Raw genomic sequence first — 24,693 nt, 5'->3', positions numbered from 1 at the left:
CCTTTTTTAAAAATTACTGTCACATTAGCTATCCTCCAATCATCTGGTACAGATACTGATTTAAGTGATAGGTTATATACCAAAGTGAGCAGTTCGGTAATTTCACATTTGAGTTCCTTTAGAACTCTTGGGTGAATACCATCTGGTCCTGGTGACTTATCTCTGTTTAATTTATCAATTTGTTCCAAAACCTCCTCTATTGGCACTTCAATCTGGGACAGTTCCTCAGTTTTGTTACCTAAAAATAAAGGCTCAGGTGTGGTAATCTCCTTCACATCCTCAGCTGTGAAGATCAACGCAAAGAGAATTCATTTAGTTTCTCTGCAATGCCCTTATCGTCCTTGAGTGCTCCTTTAGATCTTGATCGTCCAGTGGCCCCACTGGTTGTTTAGCAGGCTTCTTGCTTCTGATATACTTAAAAACATTTTTGCTGTTACTTTTTGAGTCTTTGGCTAGCTGTTCTTCAAATTCTTTTTGGCCTTCCTAATTATATTTTTACACTTCATTTGCCAGAGTTTATGCTCCTTTCTATTTTCCTCACTAGGATTTACTTTCCACTTTTTAAAGGATGCCTTTTTGCCTCTCACTGCTTCTTTTACTTTGTAGCTTAGCCACAATGGCACTTTTTTGGTTCTTTTACTATGCTTTTTAATTTGGGGTATACATTTAAGTTGAGCCTCTATTATGGGGTCTTTAAAAAGTTTCCATGCAGCTTGCAAGGATTTCACATTTGGCACTGTACCTTTTAATTTCTGTTTCACTAACTTCCTCATTTTTGTGTAGTTCCCCTTTCTGAATTAAATGCTACAGTGCTGGGCCACTGTGGTGTTTTCCCCGCCACAGGGATGTTAAATTTAATTATTTTATGGTCACTATTACCAAGCTGTCCAGCTATATTCACCTCTTGGACCGGATCCTGTGCTTCACTTATGACTAAATCAAGAACTGCCTCTCCTCTTGTGGGTTCAAGGACTAGCTGCTCCAAGAAGCAGTCATTTAAGGTGTCAAGAAATTTTATCTCTGCATCCCGTCCTGAGGTGACATGTACCCAGTCAATATGAGGATAGTTGAAATCCCCCATGATTACTGAGTTTTTTGATTTTATAGCCTCTCTAATCTCCCTGAGCATTTCATAGTCACTATCACCACCCTGGTCAGGTGGTCGGTAACATATCCCTTCTGCTATATTCTTATTATTCAAGCATGAAATTACTATCCATAGAGATTCTATGGTACAGTTTGGTTCATTTCAGATTTTTACTTCATTTGACTCTGCGTTTTCTTTCATATATAGTGCCACTCCCCCACCAGCACGACCTGTTCTGTCCTTCCAATATATCTTGTACCCTGGTGTTACCGTGTCCCATTGATTATCCTCAATCCACCAAGTTTATGCGATGCCTATTATATCAATATCCCCATTTAATATGAGGCACTCTAGTTCACCCATCTTATAGTTTAGACTTCTAGCAGCTGTATATAAGCACATTTGTATATAAGCACACCTTACTTTTTAGCTGCCTGCCATTACATGATGTAATTGAATGGGACTTTCATTTGACTGGTTCTCATCAGATCCTACCCTTTCCAGCAGGGGAGGCAAGTGGCAGAGGAGGTTCAACCCCACCAAACAGCCTGAAAGCCAGGGAGAGGGGAGATACGGCCCCCATGGCCTGGCAGGGGAGGGGCCCCAGTCAGGCAGCTGCCCCCCACTGCATTGTGATGAGCTCCCTTCCTTCCTCGCCTGAGAGACAAGCTGCTGCAGGGAGGGGCCGTGGTATGGAGGATATGGAACGGAAGCACTGCCCTGGCCATCCGTGCCCTAACCCCTCTGCCCATCACTCCACCCCCTGCCAGCATCTTGCTGCCCTCAGTGTGTCCCCAGGCGGCAGCGTTTACCTGTCTGTACCACAGGACGGGGTCCACCTCTGCCTGCCTGCCGCACTCCGCGCCCGCTTTCGACTCTGCCGTCTCCTTCCCCAGGTGGCTGGCCTCGGCCAGCTTCACCTTGAGTCCCTCGGCCACCTGGCTGGGGACCTTGGAGGAGTCCTCCAGCTTGGGGATGATCACTGACTTGGCCATGTCAGCAGCCCCCGGCTCCTTGGCCTTGCTCAGCCCCGATTTCACCAGGTCCGTAAGGCTAGGGGCTTTTGTGAGCGTGGGAGGGACGGACGGCTTCTGCTTCCAGTCCTCCTTGAGGGCTGCCTCCCTCTCCTTCAGGCCCAGCTCTGCTTTCTTCTCCAGCCCGCGGGGCTGCTGCTGCTCCAGGCTCTGCCTTTGCTTCTGCTGCTCCTCGTACTGTTGCCGGTAGGCCGGGCTGGTGCTCAGCAGGTGGGCATGGTAGCCTTGCTCGCTGTAGCCGTAGGGGGGCACGTAGGCGTACTGGTTGTAGTAGAGGGACTGCATGTACATGTTGGGGCGCTGCTGGATGACCGAGGGCTGCTGGCTGGAGCTGCTGAGCTCCACCTTCTTCTCCTCGCAGCCTTCGCTCTTCACCTTCACCTCCGGGCTCTCTTGCTCCTCGTCCTTCTTCATCTTCAAGGGCTGGCTCTCCACGGCAGCTTGGCTGCTGGGGTTCATGGGCCCAGGGCTTGACTGGGGGTAGCCCGGGGAATAGTACGCTTCAAAGCCTTGGTAGTAGGGGGAGTCCTTGCTCTGCGCCTGGGGAGGGAAAAGCGCTTTCTTTGCGCCTTCCTTGCCCAGCTGCTCAGGGTCCTTGGCTTTCATGCTCTCCAGCTTGCCCTCCCCATCCTCCCCCGCATCCGAGATGTCCGAATAGGCCGGGCTGTTGGTTTTCACTGAGCCCGCCTCCGCCCCGTTCTGGGTAACCACGTGCAGCGGGGTCATGGGCTGAGCTGGGGCGGTGGCAGCAGCATTCTCCAGCCTGCTGGCGCCCCCAATGGACGGGCTCGGTGCGTTGTCCGTGAAACTGTAGATCTTATCTGCCTCAGCCTTGATGCTGGCGAGCCGGCTCTGGTGCGGGTCAGACGAACCATTCAGGAGGCCCTCCCCTTTGGTCCCGAGCTCCCCAGATTCCCCTCGGAAGGGACTTTTGCCCTCCTCCACTCGGCAGACTTTTCCAGGAGTCAGGGGGTTTTCGACCTCTTTGGATTCCTTCTTCTTCTTGTCCTTCTTCTTCTTGTCCTTGGAAGGAGTCAGGGCGGGGTTGACCGTGAAGGGCTCCCCCATGACCGTGGGCTTTGGCTGGATGGGCTTGAGCTGGGGGCTGCTGGGCATGGCCTGGACTACGGTGGCAGTCAAGGCGGCAGAAGAGCCGGGGCTGGCTGCGGTGAAGGTGGCCGTCTGGAAGGTGTAGATCTGCTGTGGGGGAATAGCAGGAGCAATGGGTCTGGCGGACTTTAAGCTTTTGGAAGGGAGCTTGTCTGGCTTAGCACCAGCTGGCTTCTTGCACTTCTCCTTGTCAAGGCATCTCTTCTCTAGCGACTCAAAGCCATCGTTGCTTGTCTCGTCCGCCATCGAGGGGCCATCTTCGGAGCCGTCGTTGGACAGGGCTCCGGGGTCCACGTCACCTTCTCCGCCCAGCTTCTTCTTGCAGGGGGCCTTGGTGCTGAACTTGCTGGACGGGGAGGGGCTGTGAGGCTCCAGCAGCCGCACCTTGGGCGTGGCCGATCGGGCCGGCGAGAGGGAGCCCTTTTGGGAGCCGTTGCAGCTGCCGACGTCGGTGTGAAGGGGCGGCTCCTCGCCGCACTCACTGTCCCCGTCCGCCTCCGGCTTGCTGTCGTCGTCCGTGTGTGCGTGGGCCTGGTGGTACTTCAGCCCGTTAATGTGCTTGTACTTCTTGTTACAATTGGGGTGAGGGCAGTCGATGAGGATGGGGGAGGGGCAGTTCCTGTCCAGGCCCACAGGTTCTACCTTGACCCCGGCTGGGGGTGCGGCAGCCGAGCCCATCGAGTTGGTGCGGATGCGCTTGCTGCCCTTGGAGTCCTCCGAGCTCGAGTTGAGCTCCATGTCAGAAAGGGGCTTGCTTTTCCGCTTGGTCACTGACGAGGGGCTGGCTTTCACATCCTCGGCAGTGCCACCGGGTGGGGGGCGGTGATCCGAGGAGGTCTGGCTCCCTCGGCGCCCTTTGCTGCTGGCCCCCGCCCGTGTCTTGCTACTGTTGCTGGTCCCTTTGCTGTCCGAGGCAGCGGCCGTCTCGTTCACCGGCGTGTTGCTGTTCGGGCGCATGCGCTTGCCTCTGCCCCGGCCGTTCCGCATCTCCAGGTCGCTGGTGGGAGAGTCGCAGAACCTGGGGAGGAAACCACACACGGTCAGGACCAGCCGGAGCTCGGCATGCAGGACGGCACACAAGAACACACCAGTGCCATGACCAGAGCAGGGGGCATCCTGTGTCAGGAGCTCGGTCTCTGCTCAGCGCAGTCACCCTGGAGGCTCCCCCTGTACCCCACAATGCCCCGTGCTCCCTGCAAAGGAGGCTTACAGTACATGGGCGGGGGGGAGCTGAGATGGGGGCAACAACCACACACAGGTCAACGGGCTGCCGGCTCCCACCCTTGGGGTCTGCAGTGCAACCAGCACCAGCAAGGACAGCTTGGGAGCCAGCCCCGGGGGAGTGGAGATACCTGGCCCATGTGACACCAGACAATCACTTGGCTCAGACAGGGAGCAATGAAACAGGAAGGAAACCAGGTAGGGGAATGGAAGGGCTCCCCCATTTACTGACCCCCATCGAGGACAGTCAGACACAGCTGACTCTGAGGCCCACCCCCAAGCCCAAGGCAACATGGGCACTGGTGAGTGACAGGAGATGCTCTAAGAATGATGCCTGGCTTAGCACTGCCCGTCCCAGCCAGGCCAGGAGGGGAGGGACACACTCCTGGCCTGGTATAGCTGAGCCAGTGACCCCTCTTCTGACAGACGGTCCCCGGCCCTCACACACAGGGCTGTCTATCCCCAGCTCCTCCACTCAGGCCATCAAGGCTGAAAGTCCACAGCAGGGAGGCCAGGCAGTGAGTGAGGGCCCGGGCACTTGGGGAAACCCTTGGTTCCCAGCCTCCCTGCTGAGAAACATTGGGCATGTATGTCACTTACCTACCACCCTGTCTCCCCCTGAAACCCAGTGGGACTACAGGGGGAAAAGCAACCCCCAGAGCGGGCCTCTGAGCTTTCCCCAAAATGGCTAGCAGAGCTGTGTTGCTGCTACTCACAGAGCACTTCCAAGGGGGGGTCAGACCACCCCACGTGCGTGATGGAGGGGCCTCCCCAGTGCCCAGCTCTGCCTGCCGGGGGACAGGGCCCCTCAGGAACAGGTTGAATGGCTTGAGCCAACCCTAGCTTCAGTGGTCCAGAGACAGAAGAGGAAACCTCTGTTCTTGTCCCCGAAATGGTGGCAGAGGTGGGGCCAGCTGAAAGGAGAAGTCCTGGCCCACGCTCACTGTCTGTCTGCCTGAAGGCCCTGCAGACAGGCTGGGATGGAGACCCATGCACACTGCAGCTCCAGAGCCCTTCTGGGGAGCCCAGAGAGATGCGAGCACACTCTACAGTTGAGAGGCCCTGGAGCGGCCTCTGAGCCTCCCGAACGCTTACCTGGGGGGCGCCCAGTCATGCTGCGTGCAATCCAGCAGCGTACCCACATATGTCTTGTTCCTCCAGGTCACGTTAACCACCAACATACCTGTAAGGCAAGGAGACAGGGTCACCCTCAGCACCACTGGGAACCGGGGTTACACGCTGCGGGGTCCGGGGCAAACAGCTCCACAACCACCACGGGCCTGGCTGCGCTTTGGGTGGGAGCTGGGATCAACACAGAGCCAGGGCCCAGCTCTGCCCCGCCCACAGCCATGACCAGTGAGTGCCCTGCTGCTCCAAGGCTGCTTGGCAGCAGTGCAGTGGGCAAGGCGCCCAACGGGGCACTCGCCTTGGTGCTTGGGCCCACCCCAGGCTTTTCAACAGCAGAGAGCAGGGAGGGGAGCAGGTGGCCTGCTGGAGAGGGGCCTCAGCTGCACCACCAGTGAAGTTAGCTCAAGGGCCCACCCACTTCCCGCCCTGCCCTGGAGCTGTGATGGCAAAGCCTAGGGGCCGCAGGTGGCTGAGAGCAGAGCTGACGACTCAGGGAGGAGGCGACCCCACCAAAGGGGTGAGACCCCATAGGGAGGTGGGGCAGGAGATATACACAAAATGAGCAGGGTCTCATCCTGGGGAGGGAGCAGAGCCCAGAGAAGCAATTGGCTCAGCATGAGTGTGGTGGTGACACAGGACTGCAGTGCAGCTCCTGAGCCTACTGGCCCCCGCTCAAGGCCCCACAACTAGGAACACACTGACTCCTCCTCCCCACACCCGACAAACCACACCAGAGCCGTCAGCAGGTTGGTGCCACCATTGTGCAGCCCAAGGGGTACAGCGCTAGACAGGCACACACCATCTTAGCACAACTCCCACTATATACAGGGTGCTTCTGAAAGTCCCAGCTCCCGGAGACATGGGAATACACAAGAATCTCAGCAGACTAGCCCTGCGGCAGAGGAGCAAAGATAGGAAGTGACCCCCTAATAGCTTAGACACCAGAAGGCAAAGAGGAAGACCCAACGTTTGTTATTTTTAAACGTCTCCTGGTTGTTGCTCTCTCGGGGCTGGCGCCACCGTGTGAATGGTTGAGGGAGTGAAAGGAAGAGGGATATTGTGAACAGCTGGTGAACGCAGTCTTCTGGCCACTAGGTATCATGCTCTGCCACCAAATTCAGCAGAGGGTCAGCTTCCCATCCTTAGCTGCAGTTCATTGTGTGCCATGGGCTGCCCCTAAACCAGGCCAGGTCAGCAGTGCTGGCTGGACCGAGCCCATCACATGGGCACAGTGTGACCACACTGGCCACAGAAGGTTTTCATGAGCCCTTCTGTTTCAAAGGCAGCCAAGGCAGGGAGGTCCCCACTGGGTGACAGTCCTGCACCTCTGGGCTGCCTGGCCCCAGCTCCAGAGGGACTCTCCAGCTATAAAATGGAGATACCTACTTCAGAGGGTGATGGGGAGGCTTAAGCACTGGAAAGTGCTCAGCCCCCCTTGGCTAAAAGGGGCTGTACAAGGTAGGGTGACCAGATAGCAAGTGTGAAAAATCAGGATGGGCGGAGGGGAGGGGGTAATTGGCGCCTATATGAGACAAAGCCCCAAATATTGGGACTTTCCATATAAAATTGGGACATCTGGTCACCCTAATAGAAGGCAGTGCAGAGCCAGCAGGAGAAGGAAATACTGTGGGATGCAAGAGCTGCCCAGCCTTTGCTGCAGATTGCCAGCACTCCGCTCAGTCACCTTCCAATCTCTCCCCGCATGCTGCATTAGGGCAGCTAGCTTCACTCCCAGCCTGGAGTCCACTCCAGCTATCCCACCTTCTCAGGTCTCTTGTGGCCAGCAGGCTGCAAGTCCCTCTATAAGAAAGCAATTACACTACATAATCTGGGGCCATTAGCAGAGAGAACTCAAGTGGATATTTCCTCCCAGCAATGGCCTGCTCCGATTACTGCATAACTAATTTGAACAGGAGCAGAGTCCATTGAACGGAGCGCATTTATCTGCACAAGGTAGAACTTGGGAGATAGAAATCTCATTTACAAGGGCACATGAATGCAGCTAGATATATAGCCACACAGTATCAGAAGATGAATGGAGCTTGGCGAGTCCTGAACAGCTGTGCCTGGAGCACATTTATAAATCTTGGTCCGTATTTCCCTTGCTGTAATGTGCCGGTAGACAGCTGAGAAATACTATGTGAATCAAGGGACATTCACATAGCTGAGACCCAAAATACAGGCTTTATTTTAGCTGGGAAAGGAAAGAGCTAAAGTCCGAGCCCAGGAACAGAAAGGACTCCAGGGTTGGAGGTGCAATAGGAAAAGCCATTTTTTAGTTTTCTTTCAAACCTTTCCCACATCACGCTGGCAACGCAAGCAGCAGCAGGTGGAGGAAAGATCTGCATAAGGGATTCAACTTCCGAGTTCAGTGACCGGTTCTGCCATCAATTCCTGCATGACACCTCTGACCATCGCACAGCAAACGGAATAGGGACCTCCCCACCTTCCAGGAGAACTGCCAGGGTGTGCTGGTTAGCCACTGAGGCACTCTGATACTAGAAGGACATGAGCCAGGGAAAAGCCTATAAACTAGACAACGAACAGCACAGCGCTAACACAGGGGTTCTCCACATGAGGCCTAAAACCACTCTACCTTGCCCATCCTGCTCAATGGAAGAGGGATCCATACTCGATGGAAAAGGAGGGGTATTAGGGGGTCCCTCAATGTTCAAAGCCACCCTGGTGAGGTCTGAGAGTCATGCAGTGAAACTGATTAGAAAGAGGGAGTGAAACTGCCCAGCTGAGTTTCCCAGCCCCGCGGCCAAACGCAAGAGTAAAGTGTGTAAGTGGGGAACCGCACATGGGAAGCCCATGTTCATTATCAAAGTCTTGGGCTAGTGGCCCAAGGATGGAGATTAGAACCACCATTTTCAGCCGCTCACTGGCCCCTAACCTGTTCATTGTTACAGGGTTACGCCAAGAAACACTTCAGTGTCCCTGCCTTATATGTATGATTTCAACCCCTGGCCCCTCTGTGGGCAGAGAGCCTCAGCATGGCTGCCTGGATCTGTGACCCCTAAGCACAGGAGGAAGGACAGAGCCCGGGCACAGAGCTTGGGGCCTAAATCCCATAGGCATCCCCTTTACCACAATCAGCATGTGGAGACTCATAGGGAGTCCTGCTTTCAGCCCCCTCGTGTGACAAGCTCCTGATGCCATGTTAACGAGCCCTTCGTGACACCGGAAGTGTCTTTAGAGAAGTGGAGGCAGCTGGAGGTAGGGCTGAGGGGGAATGACCTCTAGCACTGTCACAGTTACAGGGATCTCCTTTTGCTGGTCTGGAATTCAAGGGTGTGCTCACTGCAGCCTTCCAGCTCTCCTCTCATCAGCCAGGGAACTGAACGCCCCTCTGAGCCAGGATCAGCTACTCTCTGCCTCCCACCCCAACAGGTCCCTAAGGAGGAGCCGGCATTCAGCACACGCCAGCTCAAGAGCTCTTTGAAGAAAACATGCCCCTTACTGCCTAAGCACTGGCTTCCTGCTCCGCTCTCCTGTGGAACGTCAGAAGTTAATTGTGTGACAAGACGCCAGGGGCTCCTCACATCCCTGCGCTGGCTGGTGTGTGGATTAGGAAGGACATTCTGGCAGCTTTCCCGCTGCCATGATCACAGGGGAGAGATGAGAGCTGAAGCAAGCCAGAGCCCTCAGCAGCGGCTGCAACCGCCCCTTTTCCCTCCACAAAGGCACCCTCTCAGAGGGCTACCATTAACCCTTCTCACACACACTGCCCTACATTTAATCCACTGCACCCAGCTGCACAAAACTTACCCTACTCCTCCAGTGGCAACCAGCTGGGACAATGTAAACCCCAGGGATGACTCGTTAGCAGCATCCAACCCATAGGCCCCATGGCACGAGAGCTCAGCGTGCATGCTGAACCAGTGCCATCAATCCCGCCCTGCCTTCCACACTAACTCACAGCACAGCGCCATGGCAAAGCGTCACTGAGGTTACTTCGTTAGGTTCCCTCGAGCCAGCAGATAACGAGGGCAGTGTCCCTGGGGCCCCATGGGGCAGTCTGATTGCAGTTGGCAGTTTGGGACTCACGTGCCCCCAGCCATCACAGCTCTCAATTGCCCTCTCCTGGGCGTTAACGTCTCCAGCGTAATCCTCCAAGAAGACGGGCTGCTCAGGCAAAGCAAGGCTCAGCAAAGGCAGGATGCAAATCCACATGCCACCATCCACCATGGGATGAGGGCAAGAGCAGCCGGGGAGCCATTCCCCGGCAGCCCACCCCAGGGGGATGCTGGGGCTCACAGGAGCTCTGAGGTGTTTGTTGGTGTTTCTAAGGGAGACAGGAGTGGGAACATGCCAGTGCGGTGTGGGAATTCCAGACCACCTCCTGTCCCCTCCAGAGTGCCTGGAGTGGGCCCAGTTGGGAGGGAGGGGAAAATCAGCCCAATAAGAGCAGCTCAGGGGGAAGCCAATGCAGGGGCCCAGGCCACGAGTGCCAGAACAGTGCTCCCTGCACACTGATGCAGAGGAACGGTGCTTGAGGGGGGGGTTACAGAACTGAGACCTCCCCCCACTGGCTCCTGGACATGGAGGGTAGGTTCAGGGCAATGCCCCGGGAAAGCAGCAGAACGAGGCCAGCCCAGCACTGCAGTCCCTACTCGGGGAGTAAGTGCTCCTTCCACTGATCAGACTCTGGGCTCAGAGGCCCCCTCCTCCTGAATGGGGTGGGAAGGAGCAGAGGAAGGTCTGCTGGGGCCCCACAGCACAGGCCTTGTGGAGCAGAGACTGAGTGGCAGTTCCCTCCCGCAGCCTGCAGAGAGCAAGTCCCCTCCCACAGCACACATCCTGACTTGGGCAGGGGGTGTCAGGACATTGCCTTGCCCTGACAACAGGAGAAACTGGCTACAGGCCTCCAGCTTGTTCCTCTGCTCCAAGGGCGGGCGGCCAGGGCCAGCTGTGGAGCCAGCACGGCCACTCCAAAGGTAGTGCGTGCAGGGGGTGGGAACCCCCTCTAACGCCCCCCCAGAGACCAGCACAGTTCCCTGCTCATGCACTGATGGCACAGTGGAGCCCTGTCCATGCAATGGAGAGAGACAGTGACGCACACGACCATGCAGGCAGGAGGTGTGGACCTGCCCTGGACATGACACTGGCCTTGGGGAACGGAGCTATTCTGCTCTGGGTGGCTCACGCAGGCCTCTCCCCCTCCACCCCAAGGGCTCCAATTTCACCCTGCCCTGGGGCCCTGCCTGGCTCTCCCCTTTGATTTGTCCACCCCGTTCTCAGAATCTCGCTGCCTGTCTGGTCCTCATGGCGTCATCTCGCCCTACTCCAGTCACACAGGGCTGCTGGCTGCTGCTCCCTGCCCCCTCCCTTTGCCCCCCCGCCCACTATGCTGCCCTCTCTCTTTGTCCTGTCTGCCCCGCTCCTCAGAGTCGTTCCACACCCTGGACCACACCCTCTTTAGTGTGAACTAGAGCCATCTGTAGCGCTGCTCCAGGCTGAGGCCAGAGTCATCGGAGAGCCTCATGACATTCAAGTGGCTCTCCCTGGGGATGACTGGGCCAGAGGAGCAGAGCTCCCTCCTCATAGCTCTGAAGGTGCCCTGCCCATGCAGTGGGAGAGCTGCCGGCCCCTTGTGAACAGGTGTAGCAGTGAGCCCTAGGAGCCTTCATTGATGATCAAGAGGGCAAGGGCTCAGTCTCTGCAGGAGACGGGGACAGTCTCACATGGCGTTTCAGGGAAGCCATTTGTTCACCCATACAGATGGAGGCCTGGTCACAGCTGCAAGGAAAATGAACCCACAGAGATGTTGCTTTGGTTTCCTAGGCCCTCCCCTACATAGGGGGCGTAAGCTACACCTGAGCCGATTTGTGAGTGGAATAAGGCCAGCCACAGCATTCCCCGCCCCAATCCAGCTGCAGACAAGAACATAGGGCAGGTCACAGGAACAGCGAACCTGGCTGCTGACTAGTCTGTACGTGCTCGCCTCCTGCTCAGTGGTTGGGGAGCGCAGGTGAAAAGGCGTCTGTGGTAACCCAAAGCCCTCCCAGCTGTTTGCCAGAGAACGGCAGCAGAGAGAGAGGAAGTGTCACACTGCTCTCCTTTCCCCCACGGCACGCCCATCACTGCACACCCCCATCTCCGCACAAGAGGCTCCCCGGGCCTAGGCTGGGTGCAGAGCAGTCACTGCACATGCTTGTGCAGTCAACGGCTCCCTGCCACAAACCTGGGCACGGCCCCTTGGCTCCCTGCCCTCGGAAGCGGCTGCATCCCCTTCCCCACTTCGACCCAGCCTCCCTCATGCTCCAGGAGGCAGAGAACTCAAATGTCAAGTCAGGCTGACAGCATCTCAAGTGGGTTCCAATTCATGACTCTGCCTCCTCTTTACTCCAGATCAGTGCTTTTCTGTGGACTCCAGGACAAGAAGCCCATGAGGCCAGGCAGGGAACAGAAGGTAAAGGCTGTGTGGTCACTGAGTCGAAGTCTACATTCAGTGGCAGCTGTCCTCCAAGCTGCTCTTCTTTAGCATCACAGGGATGGCTGCATCACGCTTGAATTACAGGGGATGCTCCTGCTTTCACAGGCATCTATTTGACACCTGTTCGCCTCTTCCTGAGGTCACAGAACCACTCCCTGGAATGAACACCACCAGCCAAAGCCATCTTGCTTAAAGTGTTCAGAGCTTACAGAGCTGGGGTTCCCAGATGCTAAGTGCTAATGCTGGTGCCAGGAGAGGGGAGGGGAGGGGAAGGTTGTGTCTGTCAGGAGAATGAAACGCCAGAACAAAGGGAAATGGACAGACCCCTGTCTAGGATCTGCTTAGAAAATAAGGCATTGATTCTAGGGCAAGCTTCTCCCTTGGGGGAGACAAAAGCAGCAGAACAAGGCAAGTCTGCAAGAAAAAGTGTAAATGGCAGCTCCAAGTGGTGTAACAACACTGGGCATTTCTCCTGCATCTTCCCCAGACCTCAAACAGCAAGTTATCTCCAATCTGCCGCTGGGAAACGGAGGTACTGAGAGGGGCAGTGAAATGCTGACGCTCACCCAATGAGGCAGTGGCAGAGCTAGGAGATTTACAGTCTCTTCCTGACTCCCAGTCCTGTGCTCGGACCTCCCAGGCCCAATCTGCCCCTGTCGGGGGGGGCACTTCTGTGAAGCATCTCATGACCACTTTTGGTTCGCGACCTGATAAAGAGGGGCTGTCGGCAGTTTGCATCCTTCCACCCATGCACACCTGGAGCACAGGAGAAACAACCTGCACAAACGAAATCACCATGCTGGGGGCTGGGTGCTGCGTACCCAGGCCCCGCTCCAGCCCAAAGGCAGGCTACATTTCAGCCCTGAAGGAAGTGCCTCATGTTTTCTGCTGAGCTATGTTTTGCATCCACCTTCTCTGACACAAGTGCCTGTGTACTATGACATCATGCTCCCCGGGGCCAGGCGGCAGCTCCAGGGGCACCTGCTCCCCAGGGAGGGAGATAGCGCGGGGCTGCCAAACCCAGCAAACTGGACCTCCTGGAACTTCCATTAAGTTATGGAACAAAAATAGAGCACTCCTGCGATTCGTCTGTTACATTCCCAACCTGCACCGGCTGGGATTTATTAGCAATGACGTCAGAGGTTTCCCAGGCAACCCGCACATACACTCGAGAGAGCCTCTGGCCATCGAAACAGCAGAACTCGTGTTCCATGGGGCATGGTGCCCGCATGGCAGGAAAAGCCAAGTACTCACACTGTGGGCCCCCCCCAGCACTGGTATGTCTCAGGCAAGGCTGGTTTAAGGCCGGTGCTGGCAGCATGACAGACACAGGGCTGGGCTCTCACCCTCCACCCAGGGTGCCCAGAGCATGGCCTGATGAGGCCTGTACTTGTGCCAAGGATCAGAGTGCAGAGTGCTGCCTGCAGAGCTCACCCTTTGTTCTCTCTTGGCCCTGTTTTAGCTTCACTGCCCTGAACTCAGCCAACAAGCAGCCGCTAGGCAGCTAGCGGGGGAGATACCGACCAATGCAGTTAGGGCCACTTACACAAGGTGGCTGGAGGTGCAAAAGTGTGCTTGGGCTTCAGGCCAGCTGCCAATGTGGTCCCGGCATCGGAGTCTGAGCAACCTGCTCTGGAGGGTACCTCAGTGCAGCCTCCTGCCCAGCTAGGGGCAGCTATGCCGCCAGCTCCACAGCTGCCAACAGCCCCTTGTAACACAGACACCCTGTGCAGGAGGCAGGACACCCGCTAGCTAGAAGCATACAGAGCAGCTGTGACAATGCGGGTGCTCTCTGGTAATGAACGAATGTTGCCCCTGGGTCGGTCGGCAGCACGGGGGGTGGGGGAGGGGTGGTCTGTCTGTATCACATGGGAACGGTTCTGTCACCCAAGGGGGCTGACAGGAGTAAAGCCTGCCCACCCAAGGAAAGGGAGAGGAGGCCCGTACTCACTGAGACTGACCGGGCGCATAGCCATCATGGCTCGAGCCTGGCTGGCCCTCAAATTTTGAGCGAGGTGGGCCAGAGAGAGAACCAGGCAGAGACCCAAAAAGCCAGGGGATGTGGACTTGTGACAGCAATGCACACTGGCTCGATTCTGTTCCTGTAGCCAATCTCCCATATCTTGTGGGGAAAGCAGATTAGACATGGTTAAATATGCAGGTTGGCTGGCAGTTGTTTTAAAATCCTTGGGTGTTTGTTTTCTCTCTCTCTCTGATGCTTTGCTACAACCTAGCAAATAAAACTCCTTTGTTTTCAGCAGGTTGTCGGCCACCATCACTAGTCAGAGGTGCCCAAACTCCACTGGGCCTGCAGGGTGTGCAGTCTGTGCAGTCAGGTCCTGGCGTGAGCGGCAGAACCAGAGACTCAGACAGGTCTGGGATAGAGGCCAAACACCCAAGGGTGCGTTCAGGGAGACCAGAACAGAGCAGAGACACAGCTATTCCTGTAACCATGACAGCAGCTCAGAGAGATCAAGGCAATGCCCGTGTCCTTGCTGAGCACAGAGGGGCAGGGAGTTTACAGGGCAGAATTAAGCAATTGAAGGGCCTTAGAGTGAGTGACATCCTGTGTGCAGTAGAGATGGGCCTGACTCAAGCAACTGGAGAGGAGACAGAGATGGGGCAGAAGGTGTGGGGGCAGGGCCTGGTGGGAAGTGAGGGCAGAGGATGGGGTGAGATGATAGGTGAGTGGAGGAGGCCGGGGGTGAGTCAGGGAGAGAGGAGAGATGGAGAGAACACCTACAGCACACAGCTGCTGCCCATCTGGCAAGGTGGAAGCTGGCACCACTTGTCTTTTCCTCCTGGGATCTATATGCAGGGGCCCCACCAGCATGGCCTGCATTTAACAAGCCAGGTGCAGAGCCCTCTCCCCGCTTGGTTGGTCAGGAGAGGCAGTGTAGATTAAGAGAGGCAGCGGCTTCGTTTATAATCCTAGAAGAAAGCTTGCTAATTAGAGCTGGGCTCCAGCACCCAGCGAGACGAGCGCTGACAGTTGAATTTGCCTCAATGCCCGCCTGGAAAATTGTTCCATTTGCCTGCAATGATCTTTGAGAGCAGAACTGATCTCTCGTCACCTGAGTCTGGGCCTGGGGTTGCAGATTTCTGGGTGTGAGATGACAGTGATGGATCAGCCCTGGGGGACGGCTCTCACTTAGCATAGCCATCATTTTACAACTTGCAAACAGTAACTGTCTGAATGGGCCCATGGCTTTGATAGCTTGCTGGACCAGGACCAGAGGGAGTGGGCCCTGGGTTCATGTTCATTCAGGGGCTAGCTGCTTGGCTTCTCTTATTTCCAGTTTTGCTCCAAGTCTCAGGCCATGGAAGTGTCTGAATGGGAAGTGAAAAGGAGAAACCAGCAGCATCAGTCCTGCGTGCTTGTAGGAGCCTCCACCCCCAGGACTTCCCCTGAACTCCAGGACCAAGGGATATGCAGGTACACAGGCTAAAGACACCCTCCCGAGGAATTTGGTCTGAGGCAGCGAGACTTAGGGGCCAGGCCAGCTTGATTCTAGTCACCATGACACTCCCCTTCTCTGCGTCAGAGGATGGAGGGGGATTTCTAAGTAAGATCAATACAGAGTGAAGCAAGTACTCGATTTGTCACCAGTTGACCCAGAAAAGACCAATCTCGTGATTCTCCGGAAAGCCACGTAACCCAAACCAACCCTCACTATTTCACACACACAAACACAGATGACCCTGGCCCCACAGTACAGTCACCGCAAGCTTAGGAAGGGCTGTAAAACCTTCCAGAGAAAGCTGTCCAGGCATCCTGTGCTACTGCATCCATTAGCCTCTCTAGAGAGCTCCTGCTGCCAGCTGAGAGCATCTGGCAGCCCAGGCTGGCATCTGGGTATGAGATCTAGGGCCTAGGAAATAGCAGAGCACCCTACAATATATGTGTGAAGACATACACCCCACCTAAGAAGGAGCCCTCCCACTGGGGCACTGAATTCCAACTCAAGAGCCTTGGGTTCTGTACCAGCTCTGCCATGGCCGACTGGGTGAGCTGGTGAACGTCCCTTCCTCTCTACACCTCCATCCCCTCCTCCCAGCTGCACAGTGTCTATTTAGGGTGTTCGCTCTTTAGGGAGCCCTGTCTCTTACTCTAGGTTTGCACAGCACCTAGCACAACGGGCCTGGAGCTCAGCTGGGGCCTTGGTGCCACTGTACCACCACTAACAAACAGGAGAGTCTCCTGGGCTAACCACTAGCCCGAGAAAGGAAAGAGGTGGCTGCTCGCCCCACCTCGGTCACAGGCTGGCGTGCTCTGCCCATCCCAAAGAACATGAGACACACTCAGGTGCCCACAACCTCAGCACTAACCAGAATCAGAAGGAAAGAGCAATCAAGGCCAGCACTCAGGACCTGTGAACGCCCACAGAGGAGAGCCAGAGACCCCACAACAGCAGTAACCCAGCACAGCCAGCCGCTTCTCAAGCCCACTGAGGGGAGGGGCTCTGCGGTTATTTCTTCAGTGGGTCTCAAGAAAACCCAAGTTCAAATCCACCCCTCTAGAGCCCTTCTAGCCCCTCACCTGCCTGGAGAGACAGCTTAGACCAGGTCCTCACTGGGCCCCTTTGCTGGGACATCAACGCTGGTCACATTGGGAGCTCATGTTCAGTGGGATCTTTTTCCCCCAGATCTTTTTCAGAGTCCCTGCTTCCCAGGACAGAGTCCCCATCCAGTCAGTCTGTGTCCCAGATGTTGTACTGAGATGCATATGGTTTGCCTGCGCCCTGGTTAGCAAATGATCCAGGTCACTCAGTGACTAGTCACTTCATTATTTACCACTCCCCCAGTGTGTAGGTCACACACAAACTTTATCAGTGATGATCTCCGGGTTTTTTCCAGGTCACTGATAAAGATGTTAAACAGCATTGGGCCAAGCTCTGATCCCCGTGGGACCTCCTGGAAAGGAGTCCCTTTCTCCACACATGCCTGCCCAGGCAAGAGGTCTCCCATGTCCCTCTGCCATTCTTCAAGCCCACAAATCAGGCCTTTAATACCAGGCAGATCTGAAAGGTTGCAAGAGCCTCCCTTCTGCAGGGAAACCCCTTACCGACCCCTGCAGCTAGTCATCATGGGGCCAGGGGGCTCAGAAGTCAGCTTCCCTGCTGAGGAGCCGCCTGCACAGGCTGTTCTCTGGTGCCCAACCCTTGGGAGCTCCATCTCACCACCGCTGGCGAAGGGCATGTGTGCCCTGCGCAGCTGAGCCAGTGCTGGAATCCGGTCAGTGCATGCCAAGCACCAGTTCAGAAGGTGGGATTGAACCTCACTTCAAGGAGCACTCGGCTCAGCCACACGCCTGCCTAGTGCAGACAGCCATGGTGAGGACAAGTCGGGGCTAGAGGAAGGCTCGGGGAAGGACAAACAAGCCACTCATCCCTGCCAGGGGCGAGGCTGAACTGCTCCATCCTGAGGAAGGGATTTACCCATTCAGAGCACTGTGCCTGAAGCCACCTCCATTGCCACCCACAGCGAGAACCTTCTGCTTCTCGCAGCCCTGCAGGCAGGGCAGAGAGCAGCAGCATGATGCGGCCCAGCAGGCTCCAAATGGCTGTGTCAGCTCCCATCCCACAGCAGCCGACCCAGTCTAGGTGGGAGCAGAGAGGAACCCAGCGTGGCTTAGCTGAGTCCCCAGCCTGGCAAGCTCACTGGAAAAGCACGGGACAACAGCTTAAGGAACCCAGGGCAACAGTTTAGGGCCACGAATCTTCCTGTAAGATACCCAGTAAACGTAATCCAATGCTTAGCAGTTAACAGAGGGGACCTGGACTCCTGGGTTCTGTTCCTCACTGGCTGGGTGACTCTCAAGAAGTCCCTCCCCCAGCTCTGTGCTTCATTTCCCCTGCCTTGATCCATCTCCCCTTCGGACAGCACAGCTCCTCAGAGAGCAAGTGCTGCATCTCTGCTGGACCGCGGGATTAGAATGGGGATGCCATGCTGGGCCTCGAATGCAGCAGCTCCCACTCCATGCTCGCCACTTTCCAAACACAGAGGGAGATGCTCCCAGGCCCTGCAAAGCTCCCAAAACCAAAAAACAGAGCAAGGCTGAGGGTAGGCCCACCACACAGATTGTGTGATACGGGGGAAGGTGAGGACAGGCACATGGCTAGTTTGTGTTCACAATTACCACGCCTTGCTGCACAACTCTCAGCTCATTCTCCCTCTCCTCGGTCTCCCACACCAGTTGTGTGCCCCTCTTGGCCCCTCTCTCCACAGACAGGAGCTGGCCAGGTGAGACACGTGATGGAGCCAGCTGGTACCTTGTAGGCACTGCAGAAGCAGGTCTCCCAGGGGGATCTAAGTGAGGGGAATGGAATCCAGGCCAGCTCAGAGAGGTGTGCCATGCATAGGATGCAACAGGCAAGAAAGCACAGAGACAGACAACTGGGGGAGGGGATAAGTTGAGGCTGCCATCACTAGCAGAGTGGGTGGGTAGGAGGCAATACTAGGAGATGCGGGGCAGCAGTACGCTGAGCCTGGAAGGCTCCAAGACACTAGTTTGATGCAGTGGAGAAAGGGAAGCCAGTGGGGCTGGACAGCCATGTCAGACCAAGGAGTGGGAAGGTGCTCGGAGGAGCCGTGTTCTGTACTGAGGGGGAAGGGTGCGTGTCTGGGCAGAGAGGAGGTGGGGGTACAGAAGAACAACACATGTTTTTACACATCCTTGCAATTTGCTCCGAGCAAGGGTTCCGCAGCTTTTCACAGCTCCCTGCAAGCAGCTGTGTTCCTGACTGCACCGGCCTGCGCTGCTGGTCCCTAAAGCTCTCTGCCCTGCCACCAGAGCCCCCGGAAGAGCAGCAGCACGGATTCAAACCTGGGTCCCAGGTGTACTGCTGGAGCCACCTCCTTTCTAATATCAACAGAACTGCGACCTACAATAAATGGGGGGCCAAGGGAGAAGGCAATGCCCTCTACATCCCTCCCTGAGCAGCCCCAACCCTGCCCCTCAGAACAAACAGATCAGGGGAGAGAGCTCTTAAGTCTCCTTTGTGCAGCAGCTGCTGTTGCCATGCGGTGAGCCTCGTTGCTATGAAGGTTTGCATGTCAGACAATGGCTTGTTTTGGCTCAAAATGAAGCTGCTATTGGCTGAGGTGTTTCCACGGCAAGTCGCCATGGCACTGGGATGGGGAATTGCAGGAGTTGGCTTGGTCATGCCCATCACATCCAGGTAAGTGGGGCCAGGAGGCTCTGCCCAGCTGGCGCACTCCACTCCAGGTGAAGTTAATTAAAGCAAGAGGGAAAGGAAACCCAGCAGCTAATGAGGCAGCAAGCAGAGCACTGCTTTCCAGTATAATTAGATCTGTTAATAGCTCCAGCAAATCGGAATCACACCTAACAGAATTAGGGAAACTGCCAAGACAGCTGCTCCCATGAAAGGCATTTAACACAACACATTCCCAGGGCGAGCGAGAAAGGCAGGGAGGGGCAGCAGCCACTCAAAGAGGGGTCGCCCAGACTTGAGTGGCCCGGGAAGTACAACCACTGCCATACAGCAGGGAGCAGAGTGCTGCATCACACAAAGCTAAAATCACAAGGATGAAACAAAGCCAAAAGTTTCCAAGTTTCCAGTAAACTAGGGCCATTCAGTGGCCTGATCTAGGCCCTACTTTGCTTTGCCAGGCATTTGTTTCCTTCTAGCTCTTTCAGAGGGCTCCTGGGGCCCGCTCTCCTACAGCATGATGGCTGTGTCTGCCAGTGCTGGTTGGAGGGGAAGGCTGAATGTCTAAACATCAGTTGTGAAACCTTCCGAGCCCCTGCAACCCCAGGGTCACCTTCTAGCAGGGGCTGACACCAACTTTTACCCTTCTGGGCTGATACAGGAGTTCCATAAGTGCTTAAAAGCAGCCTCTTGACTCCACAGGACAGGGAGAGGCAATGCCCTCCCTTGGAAGGGGAGGCTGCTCTAGCCAAAACATCCCCTCCTCCTTCCATTGTTGTATGCCTGATGTTGTCCTTCCCAGAGGTGGCCAAGGCAGGCGGGTATCATCCGCCCAGTGCCAGTGATCCTTTGGGCTGCATGGTGCTACAGAAAGTCTGTTCCAGCCACGAGTTCACGCACACAGCCCCCAGACAGTTCGGTGGCAGGCTGCAGACACAGTCCCCAGGAAAGGAAGGAGGAAGTTATGTGACTGGATGAGCCCCAATTACCTCTGCCTGGTTGGCACAATAGGATGTCAAGCAGCTAGGACTGGGAGAGATGAACATGTGGGTGGGAGCTTTGAGCGTGCAGGAAGGCCTATGTTGGAGTGATTACTGAGTATGGGCATGTCTGACGCAAAGCCAGTTGGCCAGGGACTTGTCACACACCAGGTCAGGGCCTTCCACCCATCTCTCATTCCATGGGAGCACAGTATGGCCCTGTCTCACACTGGGGCCTGGACTAAGGCGGAGTCTACACTCCAAACTGCATCGACCTAATCCCGGGGGTAGACGGTGCTATGCAGATGGGAGGACTCTCCCGTCAGCGTAGGTAGCATCTTCACGAAGTGCTACAGCAACCCAGCTGCAGCGCTGCAAGTGTAGACAAGCCCTGAGACTCCTTTGAGAAAGGCGTGGGTCAGAATCCACAAGCGTACAGTGCTGGGAACTCACGACAGCTTCTTCAGGAAGACTGGAGTGAACTCAGAGCAAACGATGTCTGTAGCTGCTATGGGAAGAAGACATCTGGCTGCGTCCCCCCAAGTACAGAAGCAGCCTGCAGTGATCCTGCTAGGAGCTTCTCTCCACCTCTGTCTCGGGTTTAAATGCCTGAAACAGCCTTAGTATCACTCACTGGACGTCAGCAGAGGCCATCTCTCCCCAGACTAACTGCTTAGCTTTCTGTCCTGTGCCTAGTTAGACTAGTCTTTATCCAGCATAAAACAGCCCACACACATACAAATCTATCAACCCCACTCAGGGAACAGCGCAAGGAAGCTGGAAACACCAGTTCATATGTTGCAACAAACCCCTCTCCCTGCAACAGAGCCATGTAGCTGACATCACGCACTTCCTGCAATCAGCTAACTGTGGGGCTGATATTTTAAGCCAGGCACTGTAGCTTCAGACATTCAGTAAAAGCACCGCCCCCCGCAGTGGCTACTGGGAGTTAAGCACAGGTGCTACTGCTACTTCCCAAGCAGGGAAGTGAACTGCCAACGAGGGAGAGTCCTGCTTGGGCAGGGCTAGGGGCAGCATCAGCGCAGATGGACTGAAGAGGAGACACCAAACACAGAGCAGGGGAGGGAGGTGGAGAAAAATTAATCAAGCAAATAAAAAGGGGAAGAGAGAGAGAGGTGCTGCCCAATCCACCAGCAGGGAACAAGAGCTCCCTCTACCCACTGGGGACATCTAGGGTCACGGAACAGTCACTTGAGAGGCATGCGGTGCATTTTGCAAGCCTTGGCCACACACATCACGTAAGCAAGGTGTGTGCCGTAATCCTACAGCAGTGCTGTAAGCAGTGCCCCTATACCAGAGGTGGGCAAACTATGGCCCGCGGGACCGTCCTACCCGGCCCTTGAGCTCCCGGCCAGGGAGGTTAGCCCTCAGCCCCTCCCCTGCTGTCCCCATCCACCACAGCCTCAGCTCACCCTGCTGCTCTGAGAGGCATGGTAAAGGGGTGGGGAGGGGGTTGGATAAGGGGCAGGGAGTCCCAGGGGGCAGTCATGGGACAGTGAGCAGGGGGAGGTTGGATAGGTGTGGGAGTCCCAAGGGGCCTGTCAGGGGGCGGGGGTATGGATAGGGGTCAGTGTCCCAGGGGGCGGGGGGCCGATTAGGGGTGTGGGGGGGTCCTGGGAGGGGACAAGGAAGGGGGGGGTTGGATGGATCGGGGGTTCTGGGAGGGGGGCAGTCAGGGGGCAGGAAGTGGGAGGGGGTGGATAGGATGTGGGGGACAGGCTGTTTGGGGAGGCACAACCTTCCCTACCCAGCCCTCCATACAGTTTCGGAACCCCGATGTGACCTTCAGGCCAAAGAGTTTGCCCACCCCTGCCCTACACCCTTTCACTGTGGGCAGGGGCAAGGAGACAGAAGTGGAGTGGGTGTATTCTTAGGGAGAGCTTCATCCAAAGAGGTTTGAGTCAGCTCTTATACTAAGTCCGCTAGTTACAGGACAGGAGCACTGCACTGAAGACTGGGACTGGCCAGTGGAGACAACAGGACTTGAGCCCTGAATACCGGGTACACAGTCCTCGCAGCAAAGCCATCGCTCCTGACAGCAGGAGCCAGGCTGAGAAGGATCTTTGCACGAGTTCATTGAATTACTGCAGACTAAAAATAGCGAAGCAGCAGGAATCGCAGAATGCCTCCAAGGCAAGATCTGAAACAATACTTGCCAAAAAAGGGATAATGTGGAAGGACAGGCAGACAGGCTGCAGAACTGCACAGACTGGAGAGGCATGGAAGAGAGGGGGGGTGAAAAAGAAATACCAGGCACTGAGGCTAACGGAGTTGTTTAAGCCTGAATCAGAGAGGACTAGAAATTAGTGCAGTGGAAAGTGGCCGCCATGCCTCAACTAATTCCTGTATGGAGCAGGCGGCCTGCTGCAGCAGCTGTCTCTGAGAGCTGTGTGTAGCAATCAGGCTTGAACACTTTTACCAGACACCAGGTAAATTCCTACCAGGCTGCTGCCCTTGGATCCTGCTCAAGTAGTCCATCTTGCTAACAGATGTCTGATAAAGTTCCGCTCCTCTGATTCCTGGAAGAATTCAGGAGCTTTCATCTGTCCCTTCTCCACCCCAAAGCCTCTTAACTATTCATGGGGCAGGGTGGTTTAATCTCACTCAACCTCCTGGCTGCTGCTGTGAAGCTGGTGGTCTCCCTACTTATCCCTGCTTCCAGACTCTTTTTATATTCCCCTCCCCTGTGAATAGCTCCAGAGCTGCCTCTGCTCACAGCTTTCCTGACACAAGACTGGGAGATCCAATTTGTCAGTTTCATGGTTCCTCACAGGACTCTCAACAGCAGCAGCCGATTAACCAGTCTTGTCAGCTTCATGCTGCTGTAGCCTGGGGAAAGCTTTGAGAAGCAGCAGAGACACTGTCTGCAGACTCAGGAACTCTCTCCATCAGGACACACTAGAATGGTTTTCTTTACTAGTATCCCTAATTTCTCTCTTTTCTACGAAACCTTACACTTGGCAGAAATCGATGGCCTTTGGCTTCCCACTTGCCACTGGTGAGTGGGTTTTTCAAGCCCTTCTTGGCCCTGATCTGAATGAAGAGTCCATCTCGAGTGAGGGGCTGACAATAGGGCTGGCACAGATGCCTGCTCCTCTATAGGAACTAGGAATGTAAATATTGGTAAAAAAAGTTAATTGGTTAAGTTATTAAAATTATATTGTTTAGCTGGTTAACCGTAAACCAAGGTCCCTGCAACCAGCCCAGTGCGGCAGGGGCTGGGGCTGAGGTCCCTCTGGCTGGCTGGCCTGGCGCAGTCAGGGCTGCTCCAGCTGGCCAGCCCTGCATGGCCGGGGCTGGGGGCCCTCCAGCTGGCATGGGGCTGCCGGGGTCAATGGTTAAGGTTGGTTAACGGTAAACCTAATGCTTACTAGTTAACCAGACAACCATTTCACCTTTTGCATCTCTAATAGGAACCAGGAGCTTGACTTTGGGACTCTAGGGGGAGGGTCACAATCCTACAGGCAGACAGGAAATAAGTTTGGGGCAGTTGAGGGGGAAGAGATCTTACACACAGTGCAGCCAAGCTGCTTTTCTTCCAGCCCTTGCAGGCACAGCCGGCTTGTCTGAAATGTGAGGCACTGACTGCAGCATAGATACGTGGGACCAAAGCGACAGAGTCCATGCGTGGGGACCAGGCAGTGGCTCACAGACTCCTGGAGTAGACTGGAGGGAAGCGAAGGCTGTTTGCTAAGTCTGCGTCACAGAGCGAGACCTTGGCAGGCAGCTGATTGGACACTCAACAGAGACTAGTGCTTTAAAACTACCCCAAGAGCAGGGCTCATCAGCATAAAGCCCTATGTTTTCCTCCAGTTCTCCCCAATCCAATCCTAGGAGCACAGAGTGGAAAGGGCAGCCAGCAGCACGGCTGGCTCACACACCCTCAGTGAGTTTCAGCTATGCCACAGGCTGACAGCTGCAAGCACAGACTTCCACCAGCACACGCCGACTTCCACAATCCAGGCCCCAATACCTGCTTCCTCCTCCCCACCGGCAACGCTAGCTGAGAAAGGAGGAATCCCCCAGGGTTTTTGCAACATACTTGCTCCCTCCTTCCTCAGGTACACCAGGGAAAGCCACTTCCAATTCCTTGCTGGCCACGAATCTGATGAAAGTTTCCAACCACACAACTGAGCAGAGAGCAATGGAGGGGACGGAGCGGCATGGAACAGCCGGTTTCCTGCCTTACCGCTCTGGCCAGACCCCACTGGGACACAGGCTCTCAGGTGACACCCCAGAAAGCTCCCCCTCTCCCAACTGCTTCAGGTCTCGCTCTCATCCCAGTGGGAATATGCTCCATTCTCACAGCTGCACTGTTGTAGCTGCACCGTTTGGCCACAGGCCAATCACATATTTAAAAAATGGTAGGGGAGTTGTGCCCAACCCATGATCTTTACACAGTACTGAGGGCTGCACAGAACTGGTTTTGCCCATGTATCATTTTATGTACTGGAGACCTACACAAAGCAACGAACTCCAGCAAAATTACACACAAGCTGTA

General features: G+C 55.5%; 1 protein-coding gene across 5 annotated transcripts in view; it reads right to left on the bottom strand.

Moving 5' to 3' along the window:
* Positions 1-24,693, bottom strand: part of ZNF609 (zinc finger protein 609) — a 121,621-nt gene that overhangs the window by 9,640 nt on the left and 87,288 nt on the right. For all 5 annotated transcript variants that reach the window (XM_073363228.1, XM_073363232.1, XM_073363231.1 and 2 more), the window contains 2 exons: positions 5,548-5,635; positions 1,900-4,249 (listed from right to left, as the gene is read on the bottom strand). In XM_073363228.1, the coding sequence (XP_073219329.1) occupies positions 1,900-4,249; positions 5,548-5,635 (2,438 nt within the window). The remainder of the gene's footprint in view (positions 1-1,899; positions 4,250-5,547; positions 5,636-24,693) is intronic.

The sequence above is a fragment of the Lepidochelys kempii genome, chromosome 10 (assembly GCF_965140265.1).
Source record: "Lepidochelys kempii isolate rLepKem1 chromosome 10, rLepKem1.hap2, whole genome shotgun sequence".
Classification (NCBI taxonomy): Eukaryota; Metazoa; Chordata; order Testudines; family Cheloniidae; genus Lepidochelys; species Lepidochelys kempii.
Note: the sequence above shows the minus strand (reverse complement) of the source record. Positions and strands in the feature narration are given on the sequence as shown.